The sequence below is a fragment of the Pholis gunnellus genome (assembly GCF_910591455.1).
Source record: "Pholis gunnellus genome assembly, chromosome: 5".
Classification (NCBI taxonomy): Eukaryota; Metazoa; Chordata; class Actinopteri; order Perciformes; family Pholidae; genus Pholis; species Pholis gunnellus.
The window spans coordinates 4,066,109-4,086,275 of record NC_136531.1 but is presented as its reverse complement, the minus strand read 5'-3'; the positions used below and the strand labels follow the sequence as shown (position 1 = coordinate 4,086,275).

At 40.1% G+C, this 20,167-nt stretch overlaps 3 protein-coding genes across 3 annotated transcripts; all 3 read left to right on the top strand.

Annotated features, from left to right (window-relative positions):
• Nucleotides 1-1,844: 1,844 nt before the first annotated feature.
• On the top strand, nt 1,845-14,628 carry LOC306696316 (uncharacterized protein). The gene is made up of 3 exons (XM_079159901.1): nt 1,845-1,943; nt 3,305-4,950; nt 12,473-14,628. The coding sequence occupies exons 2-3, from the start codon at nt 3,307-3,309 to the stop codon at nt 14,105-14,107; spliced, it is 3,279 nt and encodes a 1,092-aa protein (XP_079016027.1). The 5' UTR covers nt 1,845-1,943; nt 3,305-3,306; the 3' UTR covers nt 14,108-14,628.
• On the top strand, nt 7,473-10,240 carry LOC306696230 (E3 ubiquitin-protein ligase TRIM21-like). The gene is made up of 2 exons (XM_079159794.1): nt 7,473-7,547; nt 7,803-10,240. The coding sequence occupies exon 2, from the start codon at nt 7,817-7,819 to the stop codon at nt 9,446-9,448; it is 1,632 nt and encodes a 543-aa protein (XP_079015920.1). The 5' UTR covers nt 7,473-7,547; nt 7,803-7,816; the 3' UTR covers nt 9,449-10,240.
• A 572-nt stretch (nt 14,629-15,200) lies between the features above and the next one.
• LOC306695608 (ras-related protein ORAB-1) lies at nt 15,201-20,167 on the top strand. The gene is made up of 6 exons (XM_079158900.1): nt 15,201-15,369; nt 17,177-17,249; nt 17,343-17,438; nt 17,546-17,641; nt 17,892-18,023; nt 19,862-20,167. The coding sequence occupies exons 1-6, from the start codon at nt 15,356-15,358 to the stop codon at nt 20,057-20,059; spliced, it is 609 nt and encodes a 202-aa protein (XP_079015026.1). The 5' UTR covers nt 15,201-15,355; the 3' UTR covers nt 20,060-20,167.

Sequence of the window (20,167 nt, the reverse complement as noted above, 5' to 3'; positions counted from 1 at the left end):
AGTTGTGTTTTTGGCCACCTGTTGAATATACAGTAAGTCCAATATTCAATATAAAACAACTGTTACTAGTCATTCAAAATATATTTCAGCATATTGGCACTACTGTACTACTGTTTACAATTTACAGAGAGTCTGACTTATAGAGATTGTATGTTGTTCCTTATTGTATTGTTATATACATATATTTTTATATATATTCTTTTATGTACTTGTATGTATACAATAGCTAAGTGTTTTTAGCTATTTCTATTTCTATATCTGTGTAAGTACAATGGGCCTCATTCACAAACAATGCCTACGCACAAATTCGCGATTCAACGATATTTTCGTACCTGAATTTGTTCTTAATCTGAGAACAAAATTAGAACCGCCTCAGACAACGCATACGCACAAATAATGAAGGCCCAGCTTGCTGACTTAAACACACACCTTTGAACTATATCCATCTTAAATCTAAAATGACAATCATTAGAACAATCTTTAATAGACAACATTTTAAACCGTTGCATCGACCAAATGTATTAACATATTAGTGACCGAGGCCCATTGAGAGCCTCAAAATAACTACAAAATTCCAGGTATGTAAACTCACGCCCGGTCAATAAAAGCTGATCCTGAATCTTTTGGATCTCTTTTGACACTGTACTTTATCATCCCACTCACAAGGAAATCATAATACTGTAGTTTGAGAGAGACACAATGTATTAAATACCAAATAACAAAGGTTCAGCAAAAATCAACAAACATGCTTATCACGCTATAATGGTTAAAACGTTGGGCCTTGAAACTCAAACCTCCTGGACCGGAGTCTGAGGCCTTGATACTAATGAAGGGTTGATTGTCACTATAAGGTCTTTCTAAGCTTTAATTGTACGGGAGTGCAGTCTTGTTCAACAGGTAACCACTTCATCTTGCTCAATGTGTACCTGTTATTCCAAAAGTAATACAAATATATGCGTATTGCTTAATTTTACAGCACTTTTTGTAAACAATTTTGCTATTTAATTACTCTTTCATTATTGTGTACAAAAGGGTCAAAAGCACTTTTTTTCATTTTACTGCCCTAATTAGAAAGCCAATTAAATTATTTGAAAATGAAGTTACTGTGCTATGAATAGTTCATGCTCCACATCTACAAAACATTATGCCATGTAGGTTGTAGTGAAAAACATTAGCACAAATAAGCAAGAATTCTGCAATGGCTGCTTTTTCACAGTGTCACTTTTGTTCTCAATGTGTAGCTATACTGTCATCTTACTGAAGACCAGTTTCTGTTCTCCATCTGCCCAGATGTGTTCACTGATCCAGTCACCACATCATGAGGACACAACTTCTGCAAAGACTGCACCAACTAATGACCAGTACAGATGTCCGATGTGTAAAATGATTTTCAACGCAAGACCTGAGCTGCACGTCAACACTTTGTTTTCTGTGATGGTTTCTCAGTTCAGACAGTCACCTCAACAGAAAGCCAGCAGCCCAGCTGTTGTTGCCAGGAACTGCAGATCTCTGATAGAAAACAGATTTGTAATGTCTCACTTCCCTTTTTTTGTGTTTTTGCCACAAGGTTCATTTGTGAGTCATGGCAAAAGCCAAAATGTTGTTGTAAATATGTAGTTCTATGGGCTGTTATAGAAAAATAAAATAAATTCATATGTTGAAAAAGACATGCCTGTGGTACATGCCTGTGGTACATCCCTCAATTAAATTAAATGAATCATGTGCCAAAAGTATGTGTTGTGTTTTAATACGACGTAGGAGCTGAACAGGAAACCTTGACAATAGAACAGGCGGAGCAAAACTAGAGGAGAGCGTCAACGTCACATTCCTTAAATGAAACTGAAGGACTGCAGATCTGCAAGTAAGGCGAGTCTTTCTGTCTCAAGAAAATATAAACTTCATCAAGACTTTCTCTGCAACACAATATTCTCTTTCCCACACTGGTGAGTACAGCTGTTAATGATTACTTGTTTCTCTACTCAGAAAGTAAAAACCTTTTTGTTTTATGCTAAGAATTTAGTTTTTCAATGAATAAAAAGTGCAATAATCATTCTCATATCAAAACATTAATAAGATAATGTACTTTTAATATAGTCACGGGTACGATAATGTAATTGTGATGGAATAACACAAGCCGACTGGGAATAAAAACAGATAATGAGTGATGATTTTGTATTAAATAAGAAGTGCTCTTGCAGGGAAGGAAAATAAGAATACTTGGTTTTTAAAATATAAGATTGAGATATTATAGGTGATCTTTGTGGTAAAGTAAGTTATGGGGAGACGAACAAATATTACATGGTGAAAATGATGTAACTGGGACAGTCTAATCTAGAGGCGTAGTGACCCACCAGCTTCGAATTGGCCCCAATGTAGTGCACACATACAATAATAAAGGTGATCAAAGGATGGGTCATTGTGTAATGCTTTTTAATGGCCAGATTTATTGAACAATATTTTTGTTCATAATTGTATAGTCTGAAGTTCTTCTTTCCCCATTACTTTTGAGAACAATGTAATGGTAAAATATGTATTAAGTATAATAATGGTAAAATATATTTTAGTATCTTGGGATGTTTTGAAAGATGTTGTTCTACTGATGGGAAAGTACAGAGATACAGGAAAAGAACACTGCAGTCCTACAGAGGTATTTAATCAGTTCATGAAACCAATGTCCTGTCTTCCAAGGTTGTTCACATGCACACACGAGAAGAAGATGAAAGGAAACATTGTGTGAGACTCCAAATAATGAGCAGAACAAATCAACCCGTGTCCAAAAACCTATACTCCCTTTCTTATGATGTAACTAAACGCGTGACTTCTAGTGTGCATAAAATATGATGTGCCTTGTACTTTTCTGACAGTGGTTTGCACAGTTCACTGAGATACGTGTCTGTGTGTCCGCTCTCCTGCTTGCAAGCATTAAATTGACTCATACTACTTTGAGCATTCATCAGACTCTGTTTATTTAATCAACTCTTATCCCGCATCTACATAGAAATATTCCATAACAACAACCAACCAAGTAACCACTTAGGTTTTCTGTCTACATACCTTTCACTTCAAATGTAATAAAAAGGGGACACGTATTGCTTGTTTTCCAGCTTTCGTTTCACTTCCTTTAGTATGCTAATTAACCATTTGATAAAGAAATGACTGTCCTATGATCATTTTATCCCACACATTTCCAAAAACATTATGCAGGTTTTGTGGGCTGTAGTGAAGAGAATTACAAACAAACAAAAAAAGAATTCTGCAATTACAATTCTGCTTTTTTATTGTCACTTTTGTTCTCAATGTGTAGATATGGCTACAGTCAGCAGTCTGCTCGCTGAAGATCAGCTTCTGTGCTCCATCTGTCTGGATGTGTTCACTGATCCAGTCACCGCATCATGTGGACACAACTTCTGCAAAAACTGCATCACTGAACACTGGGACACTACTGACCAATGCCAGTGTCCCATGTGTGCAAAACCTTTCTGCATAAGACCTGTGTTAAGTGTCAATACTTTCATCTCTGAGATGGTTGCTCAGTTCAGACAGTCAGCTCAACAGAAAACCAGCAGCTCAGAGCAACAAGAGTCCAAACCAGGAGAAGTTCCCTGTGACGTCTGCACTGGAACCAAACTGAAGGCCCTGAAGTCCTGCCTGGTGTGTCTGGCCTCCTACTGTGAGAATCACCTGGAGCCTCATCTGACAATGTCAGGCCTGAAAAGACATCAGCTGATCGACCCTGTGGAGAACCTGGAAGACAGGATGTGTACGAAGCACGATAAACCTCTGGAGCTGTTCTGTAAGACCGACCAGACATGTGTTTGCATGCTGTGCACCTATTCTGACCATAAGATGCATGAGTTTGTTCCTCTGAGAGAAGAATTTGAAGAAAGGAAGGTCAAGCTGGAGAAGACAGGGGTTCAAATTCAGCAGATGATCCAGAAGAGACAACTAATGATTCCGAAAATCAAACGGTCAGTCAACTTCAGCAACGAAAACGCAGACAGAGAGATAGCAGAAGGTGTTCGGGTCTTTACAATCCTGATGGAGTCTGTAGAGAGAGGCATGAACGAGCTCATTGAGAGAATTAAAGAGAAGCAGAGAACGACAGAGAAACAGGCGGAAGACTTTATCAAAGAGCTGGAACAGGAAATCTTTGTGCTGACTGAGAGAAGTGCTGAGGTAGATCAGCTCTCATGTTCTGAAGACCACCTCCACCTCCTCCAAAGCATCCAGTCCCTTTACGATGTTCCAGCCACCAAGGATTGGACAAAGGCCAGCATCCATTCAGCATCACATGAGGGGACTGTGGTGAGAGCTGTGGTTCAGCTGGAGGAGACGCTCAGTAAAGAGATGAAGAAGCTGGTTGAAGCTGAGCTGAAGAGGGTCCAGCAGTTTGCAGTGGATGTGACTCTTGATCCTGATACAGCTCATCCTGAACTCATCTTGTCTGATGATGAAAAACAAGTGAATCATGGTGACGTAAAGAGAAATCTCCCAAACAGCCCAGAGAGATTTTGCACTAGTCTTTGTGTCTTAGGGAAGCAGAGTTTCTCGTCAGGGAGATTTTACTTTGAGGTTCAGGTCAAAGAAAAAACAGAGTGGGATTTAGGAGTGGCCAGAGAGTCGATCAACAGGAAGGGACTCATCACACTGAGTCCTGAGGATGGTTACTGGATTATATGGTTGAGGAATGGAAATGAGTACAAAGCTCTTGATGAACTTGATGTCCGTCTCTCTCTGAAGTCTCAGCCTCAGAAGGTGGGGGTGTTTGTGGATTATGAGGAGGGTCTGGTCTCCTTCTATGACGTAGATGCTGCAGCTCTTATCTACTCCTTCACTGGCTGCTCCTTCAATGGGAAACTCCTCCCATACTTCAATCCTGGACTTAATGATGATGATAAAAACTCCACCCCTATAATAATCTCTTGTGTCAAATCACAAGTAAACGGATCACTTTATTCTCTCTAAAACGATTCTGCACTATACAAGGTAACAAACAAAGGTGTGGACTATTGCCACATAGCTTGGACTGAAGTCATGAGTTTGATGATTTCATTTTCATTTGTGACGTGACTTTACTTGGAAATGAGCCGTCTATGTTGATGGACTTCCCCTTCCCAACAAGAGGAAGATTCTTAGCCAAGAACACAAGAGAGACGACATTCACGGCATTCACAGCATGATTTGTTATTCTCACATAAATGAAACCGAAATGGAATACAGCTTACAATTATATTAGTGTCAACAATGAGGAAGATCTAAAACATCTAACTGTGGTTATTAACAGATGGATAATACTGTTCATAAATGAATGTTCTGTATGGCTAATCATTAGAAATAATTAGTGTAAACCAGCTCCCGCTCTTTACAGCTTCATGCTCCAATATATGTTGAGTGTTTTCCTAATAGAGTTTCTATTATCAACCTGTTTGAACCTTGACACTGGGTTTTTTATTCTGTGGTAAATTGGTATCTACTGCTGTACTGTATATAGCATTACTAGGACCACATAGTATCATTGACAGTTTTACCATTTATGATTTACAGTATTTCAACACACTATTAAGAATTACTCAGTGGCTGTTTAGGAGTTGAAACACAAAATTTAGGATCGCCAACTGGAATGTCCAGACTTGATACCGGCACCAAACTGACTTGATCCGACCTCTGAAGCGGTCAAAACTCCAGCGACATTTGTTGCATATAGAACCGCTTTATTGTTTCGACCAACGCATTTTGTCTTGTGGCCTTCATCTGGGTCATCCGATCCGAACTCTGGACAAAATCTACAGAGTCATTGGTTATACACATTATATTTCTATTTTCATTTCAGCAGATTTTGAGTGATGTGCTTCATTCTCGATACAATGTGGTGAAGACATTCATGGTCCCCCGATGATGTATCCTGCTGACTTTAGTGATCATCTGACTTTTACCGAAGCGCCACCATGAGATTGACTTCTTAGTTATTGAGTGAAATATCTATTGGATGGTTTCATGATATTGGTAAACATATTTATGGTCCCCAGAGGATGAATTATAACAACTTTGATCTCCTGAAATTTCATCTAGCGCCATCATCAACATTTAAATTTGTCCAATGCTTTGGTTTATGACTAAATACCTTTTAGACGAAATCCGAAATTCCCATCAGCCTCCGCTGGAAATTGTGTTTAGGGAAAAGCTAATGTTTGCTTACATGCTACATCAACAAAGGGAACAAGGTAAACCTCATATCCGACCAAAATATATGTAAATAAAATAGCATTATCACTGTTTGTTAGCATGCTGATGTTAGCATTTAGCAGAGATCATCATGTAGTACAGCCTAACAGAGCTGCTATATGACTGAAGACCCTTAATGTTATTATGGGATGTATCTCAAAAGTTGACCGCTTCGACAGTTAACAGTTAACAATTTCCAATATTCATACACTAATCTCTCCAGCCCTATCAGATACACCAGTGTGTCCAATGTTGCAAAAACATGTTGTACGTCGTCTAGGTCTTGTGGAATCACATAACATTTCTGATTTCTGCAACATCTATCATAGTGAGACGAACATGATTTCATCAGTGCTTATTCACATCAAGTCTCATCAATTGTACAAAGGGAAGAGTGTTTGGTCTGCACTGTTCTCAGTGAGGTATCTCTAAAACATCTAAAAACCTATTTTAACCATTTTTATTGAATGTCATGATTTGAGAGAAAATCTGGAACAAGGTGGATTTCTTGTTGTTCATATTTGATTACATTTTATTTTAGTATTTTGTTTTTTACGTGATGTAACAAGATGTATACTTTATACTTATACAAAAGAAACAATAAAGGAAAGACAAAAAGATGACTGTGTTATTTTTAGCTTGACCTGTAAGTTTTATACATCTAATAAAAAAGATCTCCATAAAAAATCAGATTTATTCAGTTTTCATGACTATGTATACAATCTGATTTGACTATGGACAAAAAAAATGTTTTTCTGCCTTCCATTTTTAACATTGTCAGCCGGACGTAACTGTCCTGTGCTTCTCCAAGCCTGGGGAGAGAGGGGAAGGTTGATGTGCTGCATGGGTTATATCAGGAATGTCACGGCCCTGAAGAGAGTCAGATAGTAGAAATACACCTGAAAAATACACTATTTTTGGTTGACTTTACCAGTCTGTAGTTGTCTGTACCGTAAACAACAATTTCATTCGACAGTGAAACTATAGCGGTTGATAGCAGTTAGCATGCACACTGACAACTAAAGACATTTGCAATTGATTTAATTCACTGCCTATCGTTAAAGTAGGTACTTTTCTGGCTCTGACAGAAAGAGGTTTTCCATTCTTAATCCCATCCACAGAGCTCTGATTGGCCTCAGAAGGGTAATTCCAGTTTACGGTTTCGATCTAGGTGACTCATGTGGTTATACCTGTTACAACGTCACATAACTCAAAGAGAAATTGAAAGTTTGTCAGCAACTTTGCAGCAGATTTGAGATAAGACAACTTAAACTGAGAACAACAAGTGTATTTCAACAGCACAGTAAAGAATCTGCCTAACACTGGTGAGTACAAATTATATTTACATTTCAATACGCAGCATTAACAAAATCTTCAGCTATACTCAGACAACATGTTGTTCTCTTTTCATACAAACACTTGTCAAATAGTTGAGCTGCCATTGATCCTCAATTAAGGACTAGCTCATCTATAAGCTTGTATAAAGCTTGTTTGTTTGAGATATAAATCATTCATCAGTATTTGTTTTATATTTATATACATTTGTTCATATTTTTTCTCACTTTAATTTGTGCTCCCAGTGTGTGGATACAGCATGGCGACAGCCAATTATCTGCTATCTGAAGATCAGTTTCTGTGCTCCATCTGTCTGGATGTGTTCACTGATCCAGTCAGCACATCATGTGGACACAACTTCTGCAAAAGTTGCATCACTGAAAACTGGAATATCAATGCACGCCGATACATGTGTCCAATGTGTAAAAAGGTTTTCAAGACAAGACCTAAGCTGCAAGTCAACACTTTCATCTCTGAGATGGTTTCTCAGTTCAGACAGTCAGCTCAACAGAAAACCAGCAGCTCAGAGCAACAAGAGTCCAAACCAGGAGAAGTTCCCTGTGATGTCTGCACTGGAACCAAACTGAAGGCCCTGAAGTCCTGCTTGGTGTGTCTGGTCTCCTACTGTGAGACTCACCTGGAGCCTCATCTGACAATGTCAGGCCTGAAAAGACATCAGCTGATCGACCCTGTGGAGAACCTGGAAGACAGGATGTGTACGAAGCACGATAAACCTCTGGAGCTGTTCTGTAAGACTGACCAGACATTTGTCTGCACGCTCTGCATCTGTTCAGACCATAATACACATGAGTTTGTTCCTCTGAAAGACGAATATGAAGAAAGGAAGGTCGAAGTGGAGGCTGAGATACAGCAAATGATCCAGGAGAGAGAGTTAAAGATTAAGAAGATCAAAATGTTAGTCATCATCAGCAACAAAAACGCAGACTTAGAGAAAGCAGAAGGCCTTCGGGTTTTCACAACTCTGATGGAGTCTGTTGAGAGAGGCCTCTATGAGCTCACTGAGACAATTGTAAAGAAGCAGAGAACGACACAGAAACAGGCTGATAACTTTATCAAAGAGCTGGAACAGGAAATCTCTGAGCTGAAGAAGAAAAACATGGAGGTGAAGCAGCTCCCACTCTCTGAAGACCACCTCCACCTCCTCCAATGCTTCCCATCTGTGAAAGAAATTCATTCCGCCAAGGACTGGACAAAAGTCGGAGTCTGCCCACGATCATACGACGGGACCGTAGCGAGAGCTGTGGCTCAGCTGAAAGAGACCTTCGGTGAAGTGATGGAGAGGCTGCTTGAAGCAGAGCTAAAATGGGTCCAGCAGTTTGCAGTGGATGTGACTCTTGATCCTGAAACAGCTCATCCCAGTCTCATCCTGTCTGCTGATGAAAAACAAGTGAATCCTGGTAAAGCAAAGAAGAATCTCCCAAACAACCCAGAGAGATTTTCTCTCAATCCCTGTGTTTTAGGAAAGCAGAGTTTCTGTGCGGGCAGATTCTACTTTGAGGTTCAGGTTAATGGAAAGACTGCATGGGATTTAGGAGTGGCCAGAGAGTCGATCAACAGGGTGGAAGACATCCCACTGAGTCCTGAGGATGGCTACTGGGCCATATGGTTGAGGAAAAGAACCAAGTACAAAGCTTTGAATGACCCTCCAGTCTCTCTCTGTTTTAAGTTGAAACCCAAGACAGTGGGGGTGTTTGTGGATTATGAGGAGGGTCTGGTCTCCTTCTATGACGTAGATGCTGCAGCTCTTATCTACTCCTTCACTGGCTGCTGCTTCACTGAGAAACTCTACCCGTACTTCAATCCGGGTCTGAATGATGATGATAAAAACTCTGCTCCACTGATCATCGCTCCTCTCATTCACACTGAGTAGACTAATCATTTTAGACTCCAGTCTGACTCGAATCAGGAATTTGATTACTTCAGGTTCAATTTGACAAAATCAAAAAAGATTTGTAAATAAACTCTGACTTTAACAATAGTTACTGAAAATTCCACTTGGATTTGAACGTGACAACTTGCAAGATGTTGATGGTCGCCAGAGGACAAATTCTCATAATGAGTTTTTATTTTCATAACATAACGAACAGTGTGTAAAATAACCTCAGAACAAGCTTATATCTTGTAACTGCACTGGAGTTTGGGGTTTATGTTGGATACTGATGTGTCTCAACTATTATATATCTGTTATTATGTAAGACTTGACTGCAATTTCCAATATGATTAATTAGCTCTCCAACCCTGCTGGACCCACTATTGTTACAAATATTAAGCATGTTGTGGCGCTAAACCTAAAAAAAACAATTTACTGTGGATGTGTAATTATTGTTCCGGGTAAAAATTGTTTAGGGGGAATTCATAAAAAATCTTTTAGATTGCATCTTCTTTTTCTAATAATCAACCAGCTAACCTAAACTTTACAAATGGGGCAAGTATTTGTTTAAGTTTGATGTTGATTCTTCAATTTCACCAAAAAACTTTTGTCTTAGATCGGTATTATCAATTAGATCGCAAAGGAGCCTTAATACTGTGCAGTTAAACTAAAGTGGATATCATTAAGGGATGGCGTGGTTTAGAAGTTGTTGTTACTTCATTTTCTTTTGATATACATAAAGGTTGCTTCTTTGGGTTAGGTCATTGTTTATATATTATTTATATATAATGGGTAAGGAATAAGAAAAGCCCCAAAGCTGAGTTTGTATTTACTTTGTCAAGACTTGTAACCATTTATATCTATAATAAAAAAATTGTACCATATTATTGAGTTTTCATGACTTTGGTTGAAATCTACTCGTCCACACGCAGGATTAATAATATAAAGTATAAAGTAAGGTAACAACACACCAATGAGAGCAAAGGACACAGGAAATGAAAGAAACGTCTTTTCACCGGAGACCATAGTCGTCTTTTAAACGTCTTTTCAACGGAACGTTGCTGACCTGGATATTAAACAGTATAATACTTTATATTGTTTGTATATTGCTATAAGCCAAACAACAATGTTTTGACCGTCTTCTTATTTGTACATGACTTTGTTTTACTCACGTCCTCCACATTTAAACTGTGCACAGCCCCACTCGCTGTCCGTCGTGTATTTCACATGTAGAATATCCTAAAAACTACTTTATTTTATAACGTTGGGCAACAGTGACAGTCCATAAAGAGTCTCCAACATTAACTAACACACATATTATCGTCCATGCTGCTGTAGCTACAAGCTAATGCTACCAGCTAATGCTACCAGCTAACATGCGAACGCTACAAGCTAGCAGCCTCGCCCGACACTCAACAATGGCAAATTATTTGCAGCAACTAAATAATATTTTTTTGGACCGATTAAGTGAAATTGGACATTTTCCCACGGCACACCTGATGATCTCTCACGCCACGGCACAGTGGTTGAAAATCACTGCTCTAGTCTATTTGAGGCTGGTGGACAGAGGTTATGACTGAACTACACCGTTGCACATCTTTGGTGTTTGGTCTCCAAAAAGTGAAACTAATCTTGGGCCAAGATTAAGTTACCAAAATCATGTCCAGACCTGAGGGAGGCAACAATATGTCAGCAACGAAGCTGCAGTATAGAGGAGAAAAATAAAAAGGGCAGCCTTTTCCTCTAGATGTATAAAACCCACATTAAACTACGTCCATCTACATACAATCCTTTCAATTTAGGTTAAGATTTAGGTTAAACACCCACTGGTGTTTAAGATGTGCCTCTCCCACCAAAAGAGGCGGGATCATTATGCTGCCTGACAGGAAAGCCTACCAGCAGGTGTATAATAGCAAAAAGGGGCAGCGTTCGACTAAAGCTCCTCAAAGGAAACTGAAAGTTTGTCAGAGCGCCGTAGAGCTGAAGTCGAGATGAGTGTCTTCGTTTCTCTCTGAAGAAAAATTCAAGAGTACCTCAGGTCTTTCTCCTCAACATTGCAGGGTCTCTGACAAACACTGGTGAGTTTATATGAAGATAATATTTACTATTAAAATCTCAGCCACACTTATGAGATCCCAATATATTTTGAATGTGTCCTTTCATTTAGTAAAGTATGGGAAACACCAAATAATTAGCTATTATTAGTTTTAAGAAATGGATTGGGAGCCCATCAATGTTGGCAACTTTCTTCACTTTTTAATGTTATGTCATGACTTCTGTCACGCAGCTGTGAGTAACTTTGGGTGTGGTCGTCCTTCCCCTTTTCCATCAACCAGCATTAACTCTAACGTTGCCTTCGACATGAACCTCTTGTGAAGTAAATGGTTCAACTAATGTCGTTTGCGTAAGATGTTGTTACGGAAAAATACCATTTATTACCAGTGGCTGTGTTCTAGAGCACTTCCCTAGATGCAGTTAAGTAAAAAAATATAAAACTGTTTGTGGTGACAATATAGCTTTTTTCATCTTGTTGAAGTTCTTGTTTTCCGACGCCAGAACAGTTACTGCACATCTCTCTTTGTCACTGGAGTTGTAAACTGGGTGTACTTAAAGTGCCACCTACTGTTGTGAATGAATAATAACATTTAAATGTCTAGTACTTGAATTCAAGAAGAGCACCTCTTTTTATAAATGTTTTCAGGACAATATGGTATGAATACACTGTACAAGTCATTTTGATATTGTTGGTGTTTACTTTTTGCAATAGCATTAACTGTAGTAAACAAACATTACAGCCTACATAAAGACTTGAATCCCAAATGTTAAGCTTGGGACTTGCCCGCCTTCTGCTACATTTTAAAACAGGGACTTGGTTCCACCTCTTTTGGTAGTTAGCCGCTCAGTCTTTGTTTGTTTTTTAATAAGAATTTCATTTGCGCTGGCCGCTTTCCTTCCTTGTGGATGTTCATCTTTTCTTACAAATTCAACTTATTTCTTTTTTCCCACTTTCACTTGTGTTCCCAGTGTGAAGACATGGCTGCAGCCAGTTGTCTACTATCTGAAGATCAGTTTCTGTGCTCCATCTGTCTGGATGTGTTCACTGATCCAGTCACCACATCATGTGGACACAACTTCTGCAAAAACTGCATCACTGAACACTGGAAATTCAGTGTCCCATGGAAGTGTCCCATGTGTAAAGAGATGTTTACCACAAAACCTGAATTTCTCATCAACACTTTCATCTCTGAGATGGTTGTTCAGTTCAGACAGTCAGCTCAACAGAAAACCAGCAGCTCAGAGCAACAAGAGTCCAAACCAGGAGAAGTTCCCTGTGACGTCTGCACTGGAACCAAACTGAAGGCCCTGAAGTCCTGCCTGGTGTGTCTGGCGTCCTACTGTGAGACTCACCTGGAGCCTCATCTGACAATGTCAGGTCTGAAAAGACATCAGCTGATCGACCCTGTGGAGAACCTGGAAGACAGGATGTGTACGAAGCACGATAAACCTCTGGAGCTGTTCTGTAAGATCGACCAGACATGTGTCTGCATGCTCTGCACTGTTTTAGACCACAAGAACCATGATGTTGTTCCTCTGAAAGACGAATATGACGAAAAGAAGGCAGAGGTGGAGAGGACAGGTGCTGAAATTCAGCAGATGATCCAGAAGAGACAATTAAGCATACAGAAGATCAAACGGTTACTCAACCTCAGCAAGCAAAACGCAGACAGAGAGATTGCAGAAGGTGTTCAAATCTTCACAATCCTGATGGAGTCTGTCGAGAGAGGCATGAACGAGGTCATTGAGAGAATTGAAGAGAAGCAGAGAACGACAGAGAAACAGGCGGAAGACTTTATCAAAGAGCTGGAACAGGAAATCTCTGAGCTGAAGAAGAGAAGCACTGAGGTAGAGCAGCTCTCACTCTCTGAAGACCACCTCCACCTCCTCCAAAGCTTCCCATCCCTGAAAGTTGCTCCACCCACCAAAGACTGGACAGAAGTCAGCATCCATGCAGCGTCATACAGAGGGACGGTGGTGAGAGCTGTGTCTCAGCTGGAGAAGACACTCAGTGCAAGGATTGCCGAGTGTGTTACAGCTGAGTTGAAGTGGGTCCAACAATACGCCAGAAATGTGACTCTTGATGCTGACACAGCTCATCCTGAACTCAGTCTTTCTGATGATGGGAAACAAGTGAATCATTGTGATGAAAAGAAGAATCTCCCAGAAATCCCCGAGAGATTTTCTAAAAGTATGTGTGTCTTTGGAAAGCAGAGCATCTCTTCGGGGAGACTTTACTACGAAGTTCAAGTGAAAGGGAAGACTAAGTGGACTTTAGGAGTGGCCAGAGAGTCGATCAACAGGAAAGAGAACGTCCAGCTGAGTCCTCAGGATGGTTATTGGACGATATGTTTGAGAAATGAAAATCAGTACAAAGCTTTTGCTGGCCCTGATGTCTATCTCCGTCTGAAATGGAGGCCTCAGAAGGTGGGGGTGTTTGTGGATTATGACGAGGGTCTAGTTTCTTTCTATCATGTAGATGCTGCAGCTCTGATGTATTACTTTACTGGCTGCTCCTTCACTGAGAAACTCTACCCGTACTTTGGTCCTTGTCCTAATGACGGTGGTAAAAACTCCACCCCTCTGATCATCACTCCTATATGAATGGCACTAAGTAGACACATTATTTGATTATGCATGAAAACGATCAATGTTCAGTAAGAGAATGTATTCATCTGTAATGCTCAGTGTATAATGTCTTTTTACTGATTGATTTGCTCATTGCTTTTAGTTTTTCTCCAATGTATCCCACATACTGTTACTCACTGCTGCAAGACATACACTTCTCCATGCTGATTATTTCATCTCCGCTAACCCCGAGAGACCCACAAATGTGTCTGGAAGTGACTTGAAAAGTGTATCAGATTATATTTAGAATATTCCCACTGTATGTGAAGGTGTATCCTAAAATGATGTTTTCCTGGGTTTGCATATTTCAGACAGCATAGATTCCATATAGTTTTAATAATGAGTTGATGTACATTTAATACTGCAAAAGCTTTTAGCAAGAGTGCCAAAAAATCATGGAATGAATTTCCACAGAAGCAATAATCCATTAAAGTTCTTGAGGTTGCAAATCTATACATACAGTACTTTTAATTGTTCAAAATCACATTTATTTTTCTTTATCATACTATCTTTTTAGAAAGAAATAAAGGCAAATGGAAATTCTTGAGTTGTCTTTTATGCACTTTAATTATTTATGTTAAACTCATTACAAAGCCCAACATGTAGTTATGTAAAATCTCCACTTATAAATATTTCTATAGGCTTCGCTCATAATATTGAACCGATAGTGAGACACATTCTGCGTTCACACTCTGCAGCTCTACCAACCCTTTTAGCCTCTTTGAGCTCCTAGTTTGGGTTTTGCTGCACGTTTCCTGTCTGTTTGGTTTGTGAAGCTGTCACTTTGGGCTCTGGGTAATTTTGATGTGATTTCAAACTATTTTCACAAAGAAACTAACTTGATTTATGGGGGAAATAATCAGCAGAGTGTGCCAGAATAAAATAAATAAATACATCCTGATAAAATCCTGATTTTGACCTAATTGTAGGCTTCATCATTTTGAATGCAGGACTTTTTACTAGCGTACATCGATGGTAAACGCCCATTGCCACAAGACTACACTACCCATGATTCATATCCTCTGGTATTTCCGGGTTAGGTATTGCTGACAGCCATATTTGATTCGATTATGCTGTTCTGGCTGCGACAACCAGTTTAGCCAGTTCTTAACGAAAAAAAACGGCGTCTTTTCTCTCACTACACACGGCCAGCTTTACGGTTCATCTACGACGAAGTACCAGCTGTATTCACAGTAACAACAGTTTATAATCTGTAGTCCAACGATGAATCCCGAATAGTAAGTACAAATTTCGATTATGACAGGTCCGGTTGAGCTGTCAGCTTGGCCGGAGAAGCTAAGCTAACGTTAGCTTAGCCGGAGAAGCTAACGTTAGCGCACCGTACAAAATGAACGTCAGCTGCTTTGTCTTTCAGTGCTAAGCTAACTGCTGTGGTACCGTGTACGCACTATCAAATGACAGCGTTGATATTGAATAACTCAACGTTTGTCAGCAACTGCCTGGTCAATATGACACTGATTAAATCGACTAAGTATTCGTGGAGCACGTCAACAACGTTGTGTAAGCCCAGTTGTGGTAACTTTAGATGGAAGTAGCATTTAGTAGCTAGTCGGTCAGCTAACGGGAGTAGCTACGTATACCGGACACTGTGGGGGATTTTGTTATTGACACTTAAGACACGTAGTGACAGTTTGATAGTTAAGTAATCACGAAGCTAATCGATGTATCTCAACTCATCTGGTTTTAGGTTTATCGTTTAATTTCAGTGTAAAGTGATTCACCCGCAAACAGGAAGTGGCTGAATTTGCTCCCCTGATGATGGTGATGTGGAGTTAAGTTCGATGACGTCATACATATGGATTAATTGGATCAGTCGTTTACTGTTTACTAACAAGAAGTCCTGCATTCAAAAGAGTCCAAAAGCATCAAAATATACTTTAAAGTACCGAAAGTGAAAGTGCTCATTATGCAGAGTGGCCCACTACACGTTCACATTACACTATTATCATCACTGCATTCATGTGTTCATCACTTTAACGTGCTGCTGAAGGTGCACACTATATTAATCACTGTATATACTGCTGGGTAGTTTAACCTATAGTATATAACATACCTATATGTTTATTTTTGTTGATGATCTAAATCTACAAAGCAACTTAAGTTGTTAAGTAAATGTAGTGCAGTGAAGAGGACAACGTTTACCTCTCAGATGTAGCGGATTATAAATATAAAGCAGCATGAAAGGGAAATACTCAGGTAAAGTAAAAGTACACCAAAATCATACTTGAGTACAGTACTTGAGTGAATATACTTAGTTCAGTTCCACCACTGCTAAAGTTCTGCAGCTAAGGAATACTTATAATATGAATAAATCCATTTTTCACTTTGTTTTGATTATGGTTTAGTTGTTTACTCGGTAAATATATGCAGTTCACCTTTTACATTTACACTGAATCTGAGAAACCTAAACGATAAACCGTTAACACTATTGTTGATGATTTATCTTCTGTCAATTTACAAATTAATTAAATTTGAATTAGCTTTATAGGCCAAGTATGTTAACACATCAAGGAATTTGCCTTCGGTGTTTGGTTGCCCTTGATGTACTTACACAGAAATATACACACTCCTAAAAACAAGGAGAAATAACAAAGGTAAAACATTAACAACTGTGAGAGTGTGTGTGTGTGTGTGTGTGTGTGTGTGTGTGTGTGTGTGTGTGTGTGTGTGTGTGTGTGTGTGTGTGTGTGTGTGTGTGTGTGTGTGTGTGTGTGCAGTATATATATATATACATATATAAATAATTCACATAGCTGAGCGTTAACACATTTTCTACGCATATTTTTAACAAAATAATACAAACTACTCAAGACCATCAATCCAATAATTAACTGTACAAATCATCAGATGAGAAAACAATATGTGTAAGAATCTGACCAAACATTCAATGACGAAGTTAATTGACTGATGAAGCACAAAAACATTTAGTCTAATGAGCCTACTATCGTGTGATTTTTGTACCTTGCAGGTTGTTTGACTGTTATTCATAATTACTTTTATAATGTTCATTTTCTTCTGTCACAGTGACTATTTATTCAAGCTGCTCCTGATCGGTGATTCTGGTGTCGGAAAGTCTTGTCTCCTTCTCCGGTTTGCAGTAAGTGTCACTGTTACACAACAGGCTTTTACGTCTGTCCTTGTCCGCGCTGTGATGGCTGACGTGTGTGTGTGTGTGTGTGTTTTATCCTAGGATGACACGTACACAGAGAGCTACATTAGTACCATCGGTGTGGACTTCAAGATCAGGACCATCGAGCTGGACGGAAAGACCATAAAACTTCAGATTGTAAGGAGGCTCGTCGTGTAACGGAGCTGTAAATAGATAAGTCGGTGATAAACTTTGGAGAATGTTTGTGTCGGTTTGGACTGACGAGCTCCGCTTTGCTTTCTCAGTGGGACACGGCCGGCCAGGAACGGTTCCGCACCATCACGTCCAGTTACTACAGAGGAGCTCACGGCATTATAGTGGTTTACGATGTGACGGATCAGGTCAGTGCTTCTCCACGACGAATAGCGTTTGCTTTAATGTTGTGTCCTTTAAAAAACTACAACGCCCAGTCGTCATCCAGTCCCAGAGTAACTCTAATGAGTATTTAATAAGATAACACTTTATGGGCAATTAAGTATCTAAGCAGCGCAAGAAACAAACCAGATAAAGATACAAAGAGAAAGAGAGAGCAACGGAAATAAAAATGTAAAGCTATACACGGGTACCTAAATACTCTTCTACCTTTCTCAGGAGTCCTTCAATAATGTCAAACAATGGCTACAGGAGATCGACCGCTACGCCAGCGAGAACGTCAACAAGCTGCTCGTAGGCAACAAGTGTGACCTCACAACGAAGAAGGTTGTCGACTACACCACAGCTAAGGTGAGTGGACAACATGTGAACACACATCTGTGAACATCTGTGAAAAAAGGGTTAAACTGTCAGTTTAACAGTTTCTAATGAGATAATAAATTGCTGACTGTCAGCCGTCTGTTCTTTCCTGCCTCTGTGGTCTCGCGCTCACATCCTTGGAATTCTGATGAGTAGAGGATTTTTTTTGGAAAACATCAGCTTGTAAGCGACTGAGCATCCAGCTGTTAACTCGATGACCGAGCCGCCTCGTATGATAGGCGCCATATTTGAGTTATATATTTATATTTATACAAGCATTGACTTGCTCATTGCAAAGTAATATCAGTCCGTGTGTACTGATCCCACCCACTCCAAGATGAGGTTAAAGTTGAACCATTTCAACTAACATTTCCTGCTAACAAGACATGTAAACATACACCAGGTCCCAAGCAAATCTTAAAGGCTCCGTCTGCCTCCTCTGCTTATAGGACAAGAGTAAACATAACCGTGGGGTTAATTCAGACTATTTTTTGAATTACCAGAAAACATGCTGATATATATCGTTATTGAGATATGAAATGACCTGTATTGCGACAGTATATTTGTGGCCATATCGTCCAGCCCTGTGTTGGTTACAATAGATTGTAGAGTGACGAATAGTTGGAGGGGGAAAAGTTTCTCAATGTCCACAGAAACTGCTACAAAATCCTCTCCTCTGTCTGTTTATATGCTCCGTGTGCTCAAAACACGGCTGCACACACCGCTTGGTCAGTGCTTTATTAACAGACTAGTGGAGGTCCAGTGTGTAGCCTTTCTTTGTTATTCACACACCTCATGTCTGTACGGTCAACATTACCCTGCAGCCAGTTAGCTTAGCTTAGCATAAGGGCCGAGCGGGTCGACATACATGCCCGCGGTCGGATTCAAGTGAGCTGACTAGAACATATCACGTGTTTCAGGCGGGCGGGTCAAAAATTGACAAAGCAGCATAAGTTATTAATAACTTACTGAAGCGTGGCGTCGCAATAATCCTCCTTCTCTTCCCTTTTCTGTCTCTTTCTCAAACACACACACACACACACACACCGCTCAAGTCCGCTTGTCTCAGTCCTGACAGTTGTGCTACAATAATGCACAACATTGTGGATTGTGGGCCGACTTTGGGTGGTAGATGAAGGCGTATTTTTGCGGGTCAGGCGATGTGGATCGGCTCTCGTAACAAGTCGGGCGGGTGCATCACTCCTGAAAACTATTCCTTTAACTCGAGGTCCACTTTGTATCCGCTGCTGGAGCTTTGAACTGTATCTCACACAGTTCGCCCTCCATGACCGCTAAAGAAGACTGAGAGATTCGATTTTTTTTAAGTGGACAAGATTGTCTTGGGTCAGAATATTACCTGCCATTAAGCGTCTTTAACTTTTGTGACGTGTGACGTGTTTATTCCTCAGTGAAACGGAATATTTGAGCGGCGCACAGTCACGAGAGGGATTTAAATCAAATCCTTCACATTTTATTGGACGGCTACATAGTGGGCGGGCTTAGAGTGTAGCGATACGGAGATACGGAGCAACAGAGGACGTTGCAGATTAATATATTGATGTCATATTATTGGTTGATACTAACTTATTTAAGCACGCGTCATATTTAGCAAAGATAATTGGATTGTGTGATTTTTAATTGCGATTTTTTTTGCTCATATTGTTAAATAGGTGCAAAACATGACCATGATGTGATCTTATGGGGTTTAAAAGGTCTATTTAGCAGCTGTTCTGGAGCTTTCAGTCTTGTCACATGACCTTCCTCGGCTGATTAGTTTGTTGTCATGGAATTAAATTGACTTAAATCCTCCTTTTTTTTTCGCTCACCAGGAATTTGCCGACAACTTGGGGATCCCCTTCTTGGAGACGAGTGCCAAGAGCGCCACCAACGTGGAGCAAGCCTTCATGACCATGGCGGCCGAGATCAAGAAGAGGATGGGCCCCGGGGCCACGGCCGGATCCTCGGAGAAGTCCAACGTGAAGATCCAGAGCAAGCCAGTCAATACCTCGTCCGGAGGCTGCTGCTGAGACCCCAAAAACAGCCACACCCCGACTCCCCCCACCCCCCCCCCCCCCCCCCCCCCCCCCCCCACCGAGCCCACGACCAGTCTCAATGTTACCATGCTCCACGGGGAA